Raw genomic sequence first — 15,680 nt, 5'->3', positions numbered from 1 at the left:
TTAAAAATTCATATTAAAATAGATAAATTCTTTCAACCGACCACGACTCGTTTAAATAAAATCAGGTATTGTAAAAAAATGGATACTGTAATTGATGTTGATATCTGAATACACATACACATTATTCCCGTGTTCATATTAATATTTTTGATTAGAAGTAATTCATTATTTTAAATTGCAACAATTTAAAAGTCGGAGCTCGATATTGTCAAAACTGCAAGTTCGTAATAAATTCAAAATATGCTAAAATAGTAACTTTTAAAGTAATTAAACTAAAATATAAACACATGATTATCAAAAAAATATACATGATATGTTTATAATATAGTGACACGAATTATATACCTAAAGAAACTACGTAGCCAACATTTTCTTTTTATAATATTTCTAGCTACCACATCAACCCAAATAAGTTTACCATCCATTGTTTGCTATTGATTCTAGTGAATCTCAGTTTAATTATTTATTATTTATTTTATTAATGATTTTATCTCTAATTGTTTTGGTTGTTTACTTGTTTTGGTTGATTTCAGTTACGACTTACGAGCTTGCAGCATTTGCAAGTTTTAAATACTTAAGAATTAAATATTGCAGTTCATAAAATGCTAAAATTAATTAAAATTCCAAAAATTTACAAGGGGCGAAAAATTAGCTTCTTTTAATTTAAATCTACTTTACTATTAGATGAAAGTAATTATCTTTATCCAATGACAATAAATAGATAAAATAATAATAGTATTTATTATAAAAAACAAAAAAAATCATAAAAAAATACTTATTTAAGATTAATTTTGTTGCATTTAAGGGTGGTTCTAAAGTCTAGAAATACACCTACATTAAAAATCAATGATTAAAAACATTAAACCGCTACTTCAGCAATATCTAGGACTCCTTCATTAGCAAAACCGGTTCGTAAAACTTCAAAAAAATGTCAAGCTTTCTTGATGTTCAATTGTTCTACTTCGACGATTTCAATAATTGTTAGTAATTGTGACGGTTTTTAAACATCAGAAGAGAAAGAAAATAAGAAATTCATAGAGATAATGAAAGATGGGAGTGGATTAAAGAATTTCTGGAACATCAGACAATCAAAGACAACAATCAACAAAATAGGAAATTCATCAAATAATTAATTAAAAATCGAAAGTTAATACTCTAGAGAAAACTAGATTTTTTTTTTTTTAAACAAAATCTAAAAACCTCTCTTTTCTCTCTAAACAAACCCTAGCCGTCTAGAGTTTTCTTTTTATTTTTTCTCCGGCTGCCGTCAACGGTTTAATTTTCTTTATTGGCGGTAGCCAGTCCTTTACTTATGTTATTTTAATTTCATAGAATATAATAAATAGCGACTCTTTTTCATTTTTTTTCTTGATGGATTAAAATTTATTAACGAAGCACAATTCATTTACCAAGAAGTGAAGATAGATTGAAGATCGTTTAACAACAAAATGGAATCGTTTATGAGCTATATTAGTTTTATTTATTTTTTATTATTTGTCTTTTTTTAATGTTTTATGTTGTACTTTCTTTATGAAAGGTTTGTTGTCTTTTCTCTGTGAAAGGTTTGCTGTCTCTTTTTTATGAAGGAGTTTGTCGTCTCTTTTTTATGAAGGAGTTATCAAGTGGTGATTGAATGGAATGCTATGGGTTTATGGATGATTGGAGAAGTTTGATCGAAGAGTGATCGAAGACTGCACTTATTTATCGAAACAATTAATAATTTATTTTTATTTTCGTAAGTAAGATCTGCGAATCAGGTAGCATGTTGTCTGTTCCATGTCAGATCATCGGATTTAGTTTTCGAATTATTCCGAATTTCTTACAAATGTAACTGTTTCATATTCAATTTAATGAGATTTGATGATTTAAAAAAAAAAACAAACTCTTTTTTAAAAGTGTATGCTTAAATTTTTCTTTTTAAATCTATTCATTCGTTTAGGAAAGTTGTTTTCTAATATAAGGAAGTCCAACTCTCAATTTTTTAAGGAATAAATTAGTAAATTGATATTAAAATATTCAATTAATTTGTTTTTTTATTATTAAATGTCATGATATTGTAAACCTTCCAATAGTTTCCCTACTAAATAAGGCTGTAGTCAGGGATGGACCCAACTCTTTGAACTGAAGGGTCGACTGCCCTCCTAATTTTATTTTTTTAATAGATTAGTACTTTAATATTTATGTTTTTTTACTGTAATTAATACTAACTTTTAACTTTTAAACAATTAAGTCCCTGCAATGTTTTTTTACAGTTAAAAGCCCGTATTTTAATTCTTAATCTGCTTCTGAACGTAGTACATACTCGGGTTGGTTCACTTCACACTCTCCCTTGTCTGGAGAGTGTCGTATGGCTATCAAGATATATGGCCAACATAATTTATGGAATCTTGTAGGGTTGGTTCGTTGGGCCGACCCTCTTTATAACATTGGTGTACGTATTTGGAGCAGTTATAAAAATTATCTCTAAATAAATTTTAGTGTTAGGAAAAAACATTAGTAAATATTATTTAATATAGTATCAAATTATACACTGAAAATAAGCGTGACACTAAATTAACTGAATGGTTATGAAATATTCACCCCCTGCTAAAACTCACTCCAATCTTCCTGGGTATAAATATTCAAAACAATAGAACTATCTAATTCTTGCCGACTGATCTTGCTCTCCAGTCTTTCATCACCATTAACATAGTCCACCATTGTTTCACAAGCAGTACTTGTAGAAGTAGATAAATGAGTTGAGCTATGGTCTTGTTTCCGGCCAGTAAGACGTTGAACAAGACCCATAAATTCCTCGGGTCGAACATGAATAATATCGGGTGATTTTAAATATATAATAACCGGAGATCGACGACCTTTCCGCGATAACGATCTCTTGATCTTCGCAGAGTAGTTCTTGTTCACCATTAGTGGCGCAGGCCTTGAACCCTGTAGTTGCTTTCTTGTGGAAGAAGTCATCATTTTTCTTAATTCTGGAAGTAAACTTTTGTTTTAAGTTAGGGTTTTTAGAGATGAATTACGAAGTGTTTATTTATATAAGGCCTGGAGACTGGAGTTGGTTTGAAATGGCTACGTTTTGTTTAGATCTTTTTGACTTTTGAATTAGTCTATTTTTGTGGTTTAAGTTTATTTAATACTTCTTCTTCTTTGAAGAGGTTTGCCGGCACTGCTTATGTTATTAGACTTAGAAAAATATTTAATTAGATACTATTGACCTGACCACCTCTTCCCTTAAAAATATTAATTAATCAAACTATATTTTTTTTTACATAATCAGGTGTCCTGAACGGATTCCAATTATAAAACGGTACCTTTAAATTTTTCACATTCAGACTACTCCCCACTTGAGCCAGATAGGTCCCTTGCAGGAGATCAAGCTCTGACTTCAAATTTTAAACGGCTGCATATATGAGTACGGTTCGAACCCGCGACCTCATTTCAGTTAGAAGAACACCTTACCAACTTATCTACGCCTTTAAATTTATATTACTGTTATTACTATTATTTTATTGATATGTTGAAATGTATATGTTGACCCTATTTACGTATAATGCTATAAACCTGTGACCTGTCCCATATATGTAATAGTTCCTGCTTGATTTAATAAAATTACAATAGAGAAAATGCATAATTTTTATTTCCTATTTGTAATTAGGCAGAAATTATTAGCCAAGACGGTATCAAAATTTTATATATAATTTTCCAAATTGGAAATTTTTAAAATTATGCCATTTATTTTTATTTCAGGTTACTTTTTTAGAAGTAATTATTATTTATCACCTGATATTAAATTATAATTATTAATTTTTCTATAATTTTTAAAAACCAACGGTTTATGTCTTGGTATTTGATTAAATTAACTACTATCAATGGACGTTGATATATGATCCAAGCGGTTAATTTCTTTATATTTCTTATTTTGTATTATTTTACTATTAACTAACGAATCACATGTAACATAACGCCATTGATTAATTAAATTAATCAAAATAAAAAAGAAAAATCTGCCGCATTCAAGGCATTCACTCCGCAGTTCATTGTCGAGAGGGAAGAAGGGCAAGCAAGCACCTCTCGGTGCTGGCTAATATTTGACCTGCCCGCTCTAAGTTAGGAGTTGATGCAATTTGAACGAAGGCCTTGATCACTTGGTTCCTAGAGTGGAGGGTAATGCGTGAGGTTAACAGAGCAACGAACACCCCCTCCTAGCAATGGAAGGATACCGCCATACCGGGCCGCCGGCCAGTGCCACTCAGGTCCATATGGACATAGGCTAAGTTAACGGAAGCATCACTTTTAAAAGAAGATAAAAAAAAAAGAGAAAAGAAAAAAATTAACTAATCTTTCGTTGGTTAAAGGTTTTTTTGGTCAAAAATTAAAATATTATTTTAATTAATACTCCCTCCGTCCTGTTTTAAGAAGGGACATATCTCAAATTTGTTTGTCCCACATAAAAAGGCTAAATCATAGTTTTTGTGCCATTTTACAAGGAATTCTCTCTTATACTCTCATTTTCTCTTTCTATAATTAAAGCTAATACTCTACACACAAACTAAAAGACAATAATTAATAGAAGTAAAATAAAAAAAGTTAAGAGTAATTATTATTTTCTTAATTTATGTGTAAAAAGGATATGTCCCTTCTTAAGTGGGACAGAGGGAGTAATTCAATTGGTCATTCTAAGTAAAGAGTCTTGTCTTGCTCTCTTATTCATAAAAAATAAAGGAAAAAGTCTTGCGCATTCATATTTGTCAACCATTTTTTCGCACTAACTAATACTCCCTCCGTCCCACTCTAATTGACAAAATAACTAAATTACAATAACCAATACAAACTAATAAATGACATAGATAGTTACTTCTATATCCCTCTATTGATAATGGAGCTAATTAATGCTATTAGTATAATAGTCAAATTCTCATTAAATATTCACTATCTTTTCATAAAAAGTTTAAATTTAAATGAGGGTAAAGATGGAAAGTTAAAGGAAAAAATTATAGTTATGTTAGTTTTGTCAATTAGAATGGGACACCAAAAACTCCATATTTTGTCAATTAGAGTGGGACGGAGGGAGTACTTATATTAATTCTAAAATAATGTTCTCTTTGGAAAAGACCTTTTACAGTAATTTGGTTTATTAATTAATAAAAATAGTATTTTTTTTGAATAAAGTTAGGAAAGAAAACTCAGAGGTGCACCTGGACATCCCAGCTAGGCTGGCACCTCCTTAGTACCCACATCACAGTAAACTTCCTAAAAAATATCATTAATAAAAATAACCAATACAAATAGGAACAAAATCTAGAAAAACAGTCACAAAATTAATTACAAAATCGAAAATTTGGTTGACCCAAACTGTTATAGGCGATAACATTAGCCAAGAAATCAGGAGACGAACTCCACCATAAAGAAGTCCCAATGTGCACTGCTTTTTTAGAAAGAATGTCTGCAGCTTCATTTCCTTCTCGAAAAATATGAGTGACTACCCAATTCATCTTAGACAAATAAAACAAACAAGTTTGCCAAGCTAATTTCCACTTCCAAGGCACAGCTAAATTGCCTCCTTTAATTGCATTAACAATAACAAGTGAATCACATTCAATCCAAATATTGTTCCACCCCACACGCCAAGCTTCTTGAATAGCATAAATAACTGCAACCATTTCAGCCTCATAAGCAAAACAAATACCAAGAGGGATAGCAAAACAACGTTGAACAAAACCTCTGTAGTTCCTAAAGATCCCTCCAGCTCCCGCTAAACCAGGAGCACCAAGAGCAGCACCATCAGTGTTTACCTTCATCCAATTACTTGGAGGAGGTTTCCAACTAACTTCAATAATGCATGGAGCTTTAGGAATATATCTTTTAATGTTTAAAAGTTTTAACACATGAAGTTCTGATTGAGAGTTTCTAGAATAGCCCACTCGAAAAATGTCAACTTCCTTAATAGCCTTCCAAATAAGGCGCAAACAAAAGGAGATGCTATAACTCTAATTTTTTTTATTATTACGATAGAAGAACATTCTATTATTTTGCTATTTTATTACCCGTCAATGCTAACAATATACCAAACATTATACTCAGTTATGGACAAAACTTTTAAAATTAACTAATTTATTTTATTTTAAAATATTTAAAATTTTATATAGATATATTTTGAATCAAACCAAATTTTTATCAAATTATTCGCCACGTCATTGCCGACTCAACGAATTGCTGACGTGACAACAATTTGCTCATCTCTATAAAACCCCTAATCAAAACAAAATAATAGATAGACACTACACAAAACGATTCACCAACCCATTTTAATACTCCCAACTCAAACCTAATACTAATTCATTTTATTACTCATTACCCTTGGTCAAAAAAATATCCAAACCTGCTTAAGTAAAATTCCACATGTAAATTAATGCTATATAATATGATATAGTAAATATTTAATGGTATTATGAATATTTGGTTACACGCTTCTAATTTTTTTCACAAAATGACCAACAATGTAGTACAAAATAAATAATCAAAAAACTATTTAAATGCAAAATATTTTTTAAAGATCAAGTAAAACAAAAGCTAATAGTTAAGGCGAGTTTAATTTTAATATTAAACTGCATCACTCGCGATTGGTTATACACTCTAATTTTTAATTAAAAAAGAGAAAATGACTAATTTTTAAAAATAATAAAACTTTTAACTATTTAATTTACTCTTATAAATTTTGGGTGCAAATTTATCATTTTTCCTTGCTCATCTTACAATTTAAAGTTGGAGGATTCTTTTGGTAATATTTTAAATATTTAGTATCTGTTTTGTAATAATTAAAGGCTTAATCACAAAAAAAAACCCACCTTTTAGCCCCTTTTCAAATGCACTATGACGTTGTAATTTTGTCAGTTACACCCTAATTCGCATCTTTGGTTTTCAATTCCACCCTCAAGTACTAAATTAATTTCTTTTTCATTTGAAAAAAGTTACAATAAGTCATTTATTTTTAACTTTTTATGTGGAAAAGAGTTCAAACGAGTATTTTATAAGGGTTTTTATGAATTTTTCCCGAGTGTAAAAAGTCCAATTTAATTTTGAGGGTGGAATTGAAATTCAAAGTTGCGAATTAGGGTGCAACTGATAAAATTGCAACGTCAGGGTGCAACTGAAATGGGGTTAAAAGGTGAGGTTTTTTTTGATAATTAAGCCATAATTAAGACATCCTCCTATAGGGCTCTTTTAGTTACCTTTTTTTTTTTACCAACAAATGAATAACACAAGACAACAGGTTCAGGTTTTAAGGCGGCAAGTTTCTAATCCAGTTTGAAGTAGGAAAAAGCAATTCGGATTCCATTCCAAAACCCTATCTCCCCCATTTTACATACTCAGCTTACACTCTTCAACTTCACAGTTTAATAAGAGTTTCAGTTGTCAGAAAATTCGCTTATTTTCTGTAGAAGAAAGTAATACAGAGTCAGTAATCATGAAGAGGAAATTCGAGTCGGCGGCGATGGACGGAGAAGAGGGTTTGTATAACCATGGAATTTCTTGGTGGAGAGGTTCTTTGATCGGAAAAGGAGCATTTGGGTCGGTTTATATTGCTAATCTCAAGAAACCCAAATCAAGAAATATGGTTTATCCTCCAATTATGGCGGTTAAATCGGCGGAGGTTTCAGAATCAAGTTCATTGCAGAAGGAGAAGGAAGTTTACAACAATCTTTATGATTCTCCTTTTATTCTCCAATGCTTTGGTGAAGAAACTACCACTGATCCCTCTGGAATTATGTTCTATAATATTCTACTAGAGTACGCTTCCGGCGGAACCCTAGCTTCTCTGATCAAGCAATCCGGTGGCCGTGGGTTGCCTGAATCTGATGTCAAGCGGTACACGAGGTTTATTCTTAAAGGAATTGATTATATTCATACTCATGGCTATGTGCATTGTGATTTGAAGCCTCAGAATGTTCTGTTTGTCTCCTCTGTTGGTGATCAATTTGTTCCCAAGATTGGCGATTTAGGGTTAGCGAAGAAAATTGTGAGAAGTAATTCTTACATTGGAGGGACTACTTCGTATATGGCGCCGGAGACTGTGGCGGATGGAATTCAGGAGACTCCGTCTGATATTTGGGCGCTCGGATGCATTGTTTTTGAGATGTTAACAGGCAACAAGGTTTGGTATTCATCAGATGTTGATACCACAAATGCTGAGATTTTGAAAAAGATTGGTGATCCTTACGAATTGCCCAAAATTCCGTCTCAGATTTCAAAGGATGCAAAGGATTTTCTGAAAGCATGTTTAGTGAGGAAGCCTGCTTTTAGATTTACTGCTGAGATGCTATTAGATCATCCATTCTTATCAGGATGTGATTATGAAGTCTATGAATCGGAGGACGAAGAGTTGTCGACGAATTCAGTTGACACATTGTGCGATTCTGACTGTGATAACGAGTCTTGCGCTTGTCGCTTTTCCGAGGAGCAGTCAGGGTCTTTTTACTCTTCTACATTGGCCAACGGAGGAACGAGCAAGCTTGGAAATCACGCAGATCATGATCTGCTTCATGCCGCTTTCTATGCCTCTCCTGTTATTCATTGATTTATTATCATACAGCAGAAAATGTATAGTATAGTAAAGATGTTTAAAGTTAGAATTGTAGCAGCCCTAAATGTGATTGTTTTGTTTATTTAGAGCTAATACACATATCAGCTGTTTGTATGTTTGAACTTTGAATGCATTTAGAAATACATTTTACATTTTATTGGTTTTGGATCTAATTTCGTCCATTATGAGTGAATTAATAGACAATTATTAAAAGAGTATTATTGCAAATAAATTTTTAAAAATAAATCCTTTTCGAACCACCACACCCATGCCATCAGGTCGGCTGGTATAGTCTAGTTGGATTCGAACACTTATTATTTTTTTGTTTTTGAATCGTTTTTGTCAAACAACAATCCCCTTGATTTGTCGTACATTTTATTTTTGAAAACTATATTATTTGATAATTAGACGAATGTTTTATCCTAAGAAAGTTGTGTTTGCTACACTGCCCTACTATGTGCCACTTTCGTTATTCGGTATTTTCATTTCATTTCATAAACAGTTTTAACAAAATGTAATTTAATCATTGACAAAAAAATAGCTATAAAATTTATTTTATTCATTATATAAATCCAATTAATTTTAAAATTTTGATAATTTTACTTGAATTTCAAATTGACATCAATTCTTACTCACTTTTAAATGGAACCTGTCTTTTTTTTTTGAAAATATGTATTAAAATTTCTTTAATTTATCATTAAAAATACTGAAAATATATATCAAATTGAACAATAATAAAATTTAGTTAGGATTAATCTTAGTATCTTTTTAAATGTTTCAAAAAACTAAAATATGTATTTACATTTGTAAGAAGTTGAGTTTTTTTAATTCTTTTAAATCACTAGATCTAATTATAAATTGTAAGATAATATGTCTAAGCTTAATTAAAAATTTATCTTAACAATTTATAAATTTTAATTTTAATTTAATTGAAATATCCTTTTCAACATTACCAATATTTGTAATAGAAATAAATGAATTTCATCACCAAAGGCGCGTGAGTATTGGTGTTCATGCCAGCAGTAAGAACTGGAGAATAAGGCGGGAAGATTAATTGTACGGTAATTATCATTACAATCCTTTTAATCCTGAACATTTTAATTTTTCAATAATTAAACTCGTCGGTTCATTAATATTTATTGGTGTAATTAAAATTGAAATTGTAACCGATTTTTATTAATCTGATTGCTCGTTACCTCTCTCATTTAATTATCCATCTTCCATTTTTTTAGAACCTGCAATTTCATTTTCTCTCTCCTAATACAGAATTTATTATCTCAATTCAATTTTAATTTTGTTGTTTCAGTTTGAATTGAATTTCAGTTCATGATCATTCAATTTTGGCTGTTGTTGATGTGTTTTTGATTCAATTTATTGAATGTTCTATTATAATTTTCTTATTTTTATTTAATCTTGTGTTTTTTATTGTTTAATTAGGGGTAGAATCTGTTTGCTTAATTTACAAAGCTGAATTTAGAGGAGAAGCAAGGGGTTCAATTAGGGTTTCCAAACAATTGTTTTTGTTTGGTGCCAAATTGCTCTAATTTATTGGATTCTATCTTGATTTGGCATCATTAATGGGAGTTTTAGTTGATAATTTTGAGGGTAGATTTTTAAGAGTGGAGGTAACAATTAGGACTTGAAGTTTTGGTGATATTTTGGAATTTTTGATGGGGAATACATGTGTAGGACCAAATCTTAGCCCTAATGGATTCTTACAATCTGTTACTGCTGCCGTTTGGAGAACGCGGCCACCCGAGGATAGGTTACCACCTCCATCTAAAGAAGATCAAACCAGCAAGAAAAGTGATGAATCAAAGAAATCGGAAGAAAGTTCGAAGAAAGGATCAAACCATGCCCCGGTTCAAGATACGCCACCTGAAATGGTTAAGATTACTGATACACCACCACCACCACCTAAAGTTATAGAACATGAGAAATCAATTAAGCCGGAGATGAGGGAAGTGGGTGTTAAGGTTGGTGATCAAGAGCAAAAACCCAAGAAACCGAATCATTTTAAGAAAGTGTCTGGTGCAGGGCTGCAAATGGATTCTGTTTTAGGTCGGGAAACAGGGAATTTGAAGGAGATTTATAGCTTAGGGAGGAAACTAGGACAAGGGCAATTCGGTACTACTTTTCTTTGTATTGAGAAAGCTACTGGGAAAGATTTTGCTTGTAAATCTATTGCAAAAAGGAAGTTGGCGAATCAGGAGGATGTAGATGACGTGAGGAGAGAAATTCAGATAATGCATCATTTGGAAGGTCATCCTAATGTTATAAAGATCGTTGATGCTTATGAAGACACTGTTGCAGTGCATGTTGTTATGGAACTTTGTGCTGGTGGTGAACTTTTTGATAGGATTATTCAGAGAGGGCATTATACAGAAAGAAAGGCTGCTGAGCTTGCAAGAGTGATAGTCGGTGTTGTGCAAGCATGCCATTCTTTAGGTGTTATGCATAGGGACTTGAAGCCTGAGAATTTTCTGTTTGTTGATCACGAAGAAGAGGCAGCTCTTAAAACAATAGATTTTGGGCTTTCAGTATTCTTCAAGCCAGGTATACTTCTGATTGTATTGTTAACATGTATTATTTAATTTCCGTTCTAAGTATTATGTTTAATATGGACATCATTAGAAGCCTGTACTTGAATCTTTAGCCTAGTAGATTTTCTTATTTTGTTGTTGACTTGTTATCTTTATTTTTTCCATTCTAGAAATTTCTAAGTGTGATGTACTTGTCTATAATGGAAACTATTAGAAGCCTGTACTTGAACCTTTAGCCTAGCATATCCCTTTGTATGTAGAAGTACGTTAAGTTTAGTAACAATAGTCTATCCATTTTTTTTATTTATTTCTTTTAAATCGGTATATTCAATATTCCTTGAGGTTGCTCTGTTATAAGCCTTATATTTTTGATCCACGAGACTTACAATTGTTCTTGCTGTTTGGACTTGAGTACTTTAAATTTTGGAGGTCAGCATCCTGTGTGATGTGCTTTGGCGTCCAAATAAAATCTCTCTATGAAGGACATGTCATGGTTCACAGCTTTTCCTGTCACGGTTCCATTTTCAATTAGAAAATTATAAATCTATTGGCAATAAGTGAAAGAAAATTGAACTTTAGCGATGGATAAGTTCTCACTTCTCACTAGGCTGTAAAGCCTGATTTTTTGATTATTAGGGTTATCAATGTGGAAACCTTATGATCATGTAATTTCTTGCTGCCTCTATCTGGTCTTCTTTTTGCCGTTCTCTTTTCTTTATATGATTATTGCTGAAGAGAATATAAAATGAGATCACGTCAACTATCTTTGCTCGAAGTTAATTCTGTTCATTTATTTCCTTTTTAGCAGGCAAATAAGCTTTAAGATATGAGGACTTTTGTTTAATTTCCGTTTATCCTTTTTATTTAGCCATCCTATTATTCTTCATCTTCTTATGTAAAATTCAAAACTGGTAATTTATTAAGCTTTTTTTTTTTTAAATTAAATCAACTCCTGAAAGATTTTTTCATATGCTATTAGATCTAAAATTCATGTATAGAAGTTAAAAAAAGTGATATGAAATAAATTCATGATGATGGCATGAAATAGATCAGAGATCTATATTGAGCTCATATCAACAATTGGCAAGTCCTAATGTCAATTTTTGTCGAAGAAATATCACTTAATGGTGTAATACTGTGCGAGCTGCCTTTTTCTATAATTGCAGCATTATATAACTTATGACAATCTCTTAGACCTATAAGAAGGATAAACTTTCTTCTATATATCATATCTGCAATTGATTTTCTGAGAAAGCACTTCAATACTATGCCAATTGTTGTATAGCATTAGTATGCCTTCAATTGCTTAAACTCTTTTAAAACTGATAAATGTTTGTAACTGGCACAGTTTCTCCATTGCCAGTGCTTATGTGAATTCCATTCTGTGTATAACACCTATTATTTGTTCTGTCAGGAGAAACATTTCCTGATGTAGTCGGAAGTCCATACTATGTAGCCCCAGAAGTATTGAAGAAACATTATGGTCCAGAATGTGATGTTTGGAGTGCTGGAGTTATCATTTATATTTTATTGAGTGGTGTCCCCCCATTCTGGGATGGTAAGATGCAGAAATTTAGTTCTGTTGCTTCTGTACTTTTTTTTTCTGATGATTTTAGCAATGTTTAGCTGCATCTAATTTCTTGGTATGCTGTATCATGTTTGGGAGCAGAAACGGAACAAGGAATATTTGAGCAGGTTTTGAAAGGTGAATTAGATTTCGTATCAGAACCTTGGCCTAATATATCCGAAAGTGCAAAAGATTTAGTCAGAAAAATGCTTGTAAGGGACCCTAAGAAGCGGCTAACGGCCCATGAAGTTCTATGTAAGTATGCATGCTGCTGCAATCTAATTTTGTGGTATAGTGCGGATGGATAGTGCTTGAATTTAATTATACTTTTGTCATTGTAATCTCTTTTTTTATGTGTGTGAACAAAGTCTGTTGCAAGTTTTAGTGCATAAATTATTATCTGATATGGCATTCTTTTGTTTAAGTTTCAAAGCAAATCCAGAACAACATATTGGATGGCTGAAAGTATAGATTTACTGGATGTATGAACTTCTGTACAGTCTAATACTACTGGGATCATTATGCTGTTGTTTATGAAGCAAATCATTCAGCTTGCAGTTGTCATGTTCAGAATATTTTGATGTTTATTGAGAACTATTTTCATATTGCTGATTGACCAGCAATTAGTTTCTGATTCATTTTTTGCTTTTTTGCAGGCCATCCTTGGGTTCAGGTGGATGGTCTTGCTCCTGATAGACCTCTTGATTCAGCTGTTCTTAGTCGCTTGAAGCACTTTTCAGCAATGAACAAGCTCAAGAGACTTGTTATTAGAGTAAGTATTGCTCGGTCCTCAAACTAAAACATTGCAGTCGGGAGTAATCTTTTCAGCTGTTGTTAAAGATTCTTTCATGAGTTGTGGATACTATATCATCTAGTGTATCTGGAGATGAATTGCCAAATCTATTGCTTATCCCAAATTTCTTTTCTGCACAGGTCATTGCTGAAAGCCTGTCTGAAGAGGAAATTGCAGGACTTAAAGAAATGTTCAAGATGATAGACACAGATGCAAGCGGACAGATTACAGTTGAAGAACTGAAGACTGGTTTGGAAAGAGTGGGAGCTACTCTCAAGGATTCAGAAATTGACGACTTGATGCAAGCAGTAAGTGCTAGTTAGAAAATTCAGATTGAGAGCTTTATGTTGGCCTTTAGCTTCTTTTCATCTGTTTATTTTTAGCCTGAAACGGAACGACTAACCTTTAATTGTGTTACAAGATAGAACGCATCCTTTATTTTCCTTGTTCAGATCTTATGAAAATTAACCGAACTTTCCAGCTCTCTGCGAACAAAAGTTGAGCTGATAAGAGTACCTTGAGGAGTGGGTGTATCTTCGGTCAAAATCTTTGCCTTCTAACTCTTGTCATGATCTATGTTGTTATCATACCTTCTACTTTTCTGAAAATTTTGGTTCCCATAAAAATCTCAGCTACATATTGTTCAGTTCTAACTTCTATGTTGTTCAAAATATTGTGTAGTCCTCCTATGTTTTGTTTTCATTTCTGTTTCTGAAAATAATTTTGAAACTCCGAAACTTATATTAATAACTTATTTTTGTAAAAAGTATTGTTTCTCTGTTATTTGTTTCAGCGTTATTGGTTCAGTTTGTCTATAATAGTGCAGTACGTAAATATTGGGAGGAAGGACAAAAGCAATCCCATAAATAGGAGCACAAATTAATTTTATAATGAGAGGGCATACATGCACATAGATTTAAATTGGCCACTGTCATGTTCTACAAGATCCTATTAAGATCTTGTTTTGGATTCAAAAAGCATTGGTTTTGATTCTTCTTAAGCTTACCTTTTGTTAAAATTTCAGGCAGATATTGACAACGATGGAGCCATTTGTTATGGGGAATTCATAGCAGCGATGCTCAATTTAAACAAGATTGTCAAGGATAATCATTTGTTAGCTGCCTTCTCATACTTCGATAAAGACGGGAGTGGATACATCACTCAAGATGAACTTGAACATGCATGTGATCAGTTTGGCTTAGGCGATATCCACGTGGGAGAACTAATACGTGAAGTCGACCAGGACAATGTAATGGTTTCTTACTTGCAAGCAATCACCATTGAAACAAACATTAGCACTAGGGGGTGTGCATTCTTTCGGTTCAGTTTAGTTCTGGATTTGAATTGAAAGTGAACTGATTTTTTTTACTTTCAAACCAAAACTAACTGAATTTCTCGGTTCGGTTTTTTGCACACCCCTAATTAGCATAGCATATATAAACATGAGATTCATTCCTTCTCACGTTTGCTCTTCTTTCAGGATGGACGAATTGATTTCGACGAATTTGTGGCTATGATGAAAGATACAGGCTGGTCAGAACGGAGATCAAAATCGTAAGTTGTATTGGATAAAAGCATTAGTAAGTACATGACCCGGTGCCGACAACAGAATCTATTGTTAGTATTGTAGCTTCTAACTAGCATTTTGATGTCAAAGTTTAGCAGATTTTGAACTCCATTGTAAAGATCTTGCAGCCCTTCGGAGGGGGTGATAGAGTGCATGTTCTATTCTTTTTAGTTCTTTTTTTTTTGATTTATTTATTCTTGTATTGAGTCTATCAAGTTCGATTAGATTGAAGTTTTCTAAGTGGAAAGCATCATTGTTCATAATCAACCTATTTTTTGTTAAAATAATGAACATTAAATGCTGTTATGTGATATATTGTAGTATTATGTTTCAGTGTGTAAAGACAAAACGATCTTAGGTTTCATTCAAGCCGAATACTTTGGCAATGTTTATACTTCAAATAATGTCTTTGTAATAAATTACGGGAACGGAAATCCTGAAAACGCTGACATTGCAGAAAATATACAATTTTGAAACATTTTTTTAACATGGAAAATTTACAGAAATGGAAGTCAAGAAGCACGTAAATGTGTTTGAATTTTGTTGCTGAAGCGGAAAGTATATCTAACTTCAATCTGAAACAGTTATATCGGTAAGAAACTTATGATTATATGATCATAGAACTGGCA

General features: G+C 32.2%; 3 protein-coding genes and 1 non-coding gene across 5 annotated transcripts; 3 read left to right on the top strand and 1 right to left on the bottom strand.

The window, feature by feature from the left end:
- Window positions 1–2,274: 2,274 nt before the first annotated feature.
- On the bottom strand, window positions 2,275–2,961 carry LOC126678455 (VQ motif-containing protein 8, chloroplastic-like). The gene is made up of 2 exons (XM_050373353.1): window positions 2,598–2,961; window positions 2,275–2,351 (listed from the first exon to the last, which is right to left on the bottom strand). The coding sequence occupies exons 1-2, from the start codon at window positions 2,959–2,961 to the stop codon at window positions 2,275–2,277; spliced, it is 441 nt and encodes a 146-aa protein (XP_050229310.1).
- Window positions 2,300–2,419, top strand: LOC126679622 (U11 spliceosomal RNA). The gene has a single exon (XR_007640912.1). It is a non-coding gene; the product is annotated as a U11 spliceosomal RNA (small nuclear RNA).
- Window positions 2,962–7,220: 4,259 nt separating the features above from the next.
- Window positions 7,221–8,695, top strand: LOC126677586 (mitogen-activated protein kinase kinase kinase 20-like). The gene has a single exon (XM_050372276.2). The coding sequence runs from the start codon at window positions 7,466–7,468 to the stop codon at window positions 8,573–8,575; it is 1,110 nt and encodes a 369-aa protein (XP_050228233.1). The 5' UTR covers window positions 7,221–7,465; the 3' UTR covers window positions 8,576–8,695.
- Window positions 8,696–9,558: 863 nt separating this feature from the next.
- LOC126677585 (calcium-dependent protein kinase 20-like) lies at window positions 9,559–15,364 on the top strand. 2 transcript variants are annotated; one of them, XM_050372273.1, is made up of 8 exons: window positions 9,559–9,642; window positions 10,019–11,137; window positions 12,539–12,682; window positions 12,794–12,946; window positions 13,348–13,463; window positions 13,625–13,792; window positions 14,509–14,733; window positions 14,965–15,364. In XM_050372273.1, exons 2-8 carry the CDS (start codon window positions 10,252–10,254, stop codon window positions 15,040–15,042), a joined length of 1,770 nt encoding a protein of 589 aa, XP_050228230.1. In that variant the 5' UTR covers window positions 9,559–9,642; window positions 10,019–10,251; the 3' UTR covers window positions 15,043–15,364. The 2 variants fall into 2 exon arrangements, with proteins under 2 accessions (XP_050228230.1, XP_050228232.1); XM_050372275.1 differs by having other exon boundaries at window positions 9,562–9,637.
- Window positions 15,365–15,680: the final 316 nt, after the last annotated feature.

The sequence above is a fragment of the Mercurialis annua genome, linkage group LG4 (genome assembly GCF_937616625.2).
Source record: "Mercurialis annua linkage group LG4, ddMerAnnu1.2, whole genome shotgun sequence".
Taxonomy (NCBI): domain Eukaryota; kingdom Viridiplantae; phylum Streptophyta; class Magnoliopsida; order Malpighiales; family Euphorbiaceae; genus Mercurialis; species Mercurialis annua.
Note: the sequence above shows the minus strand (reverse complement) of the source record. Positions and strands in the feature narration are given on the sequence as shown.

Bases quoted from the DNA above. Each gene is read 5' to 3' on its own strand.
- LOC126678455 (XM_050373353.1), bottom strand. From the start codon at position 2,961: ATGATGACTTCTTCCACAAGAAAGCAACTACAGGGTTCAAGGCCTGCG. The intron at 2,352-2,597 runs GTGAGTTTTAGC...ATATCTTGATAG, and splicing joins TTATACCCAGGAAGATTGGA to CCATACGACACTCTCCAGAC.
- LOC126677586 (XM_050372276.2), top strand. From the start codon at position 7,466: ATGAAGAGGAAATTCGAGTCGGCGGCGATGGACGGAGAAGAGGGTTTG.
- LOC126677585 (XM_050372273.1), top strand. From the start codon at position 10,252: ATGGGGAATACATGTGTAGGACCAAATCTTAGCCCTAATGGATTCTTA. The intron at 12,683-12,793 runs GTAAGATGCAGA...GTTTGGGAGCAG, and splicing joins TGTCCCCCCATTCTGGGATG to AAACGGAACAAGGAATATTT. The intron at 13,793-14,508 runs GTAAGTGCTAGT...TTAAAATTTCAG, and splicing joins TTGACGACTTGATGCAAGCA to GCAGATATTGACAACGATGG.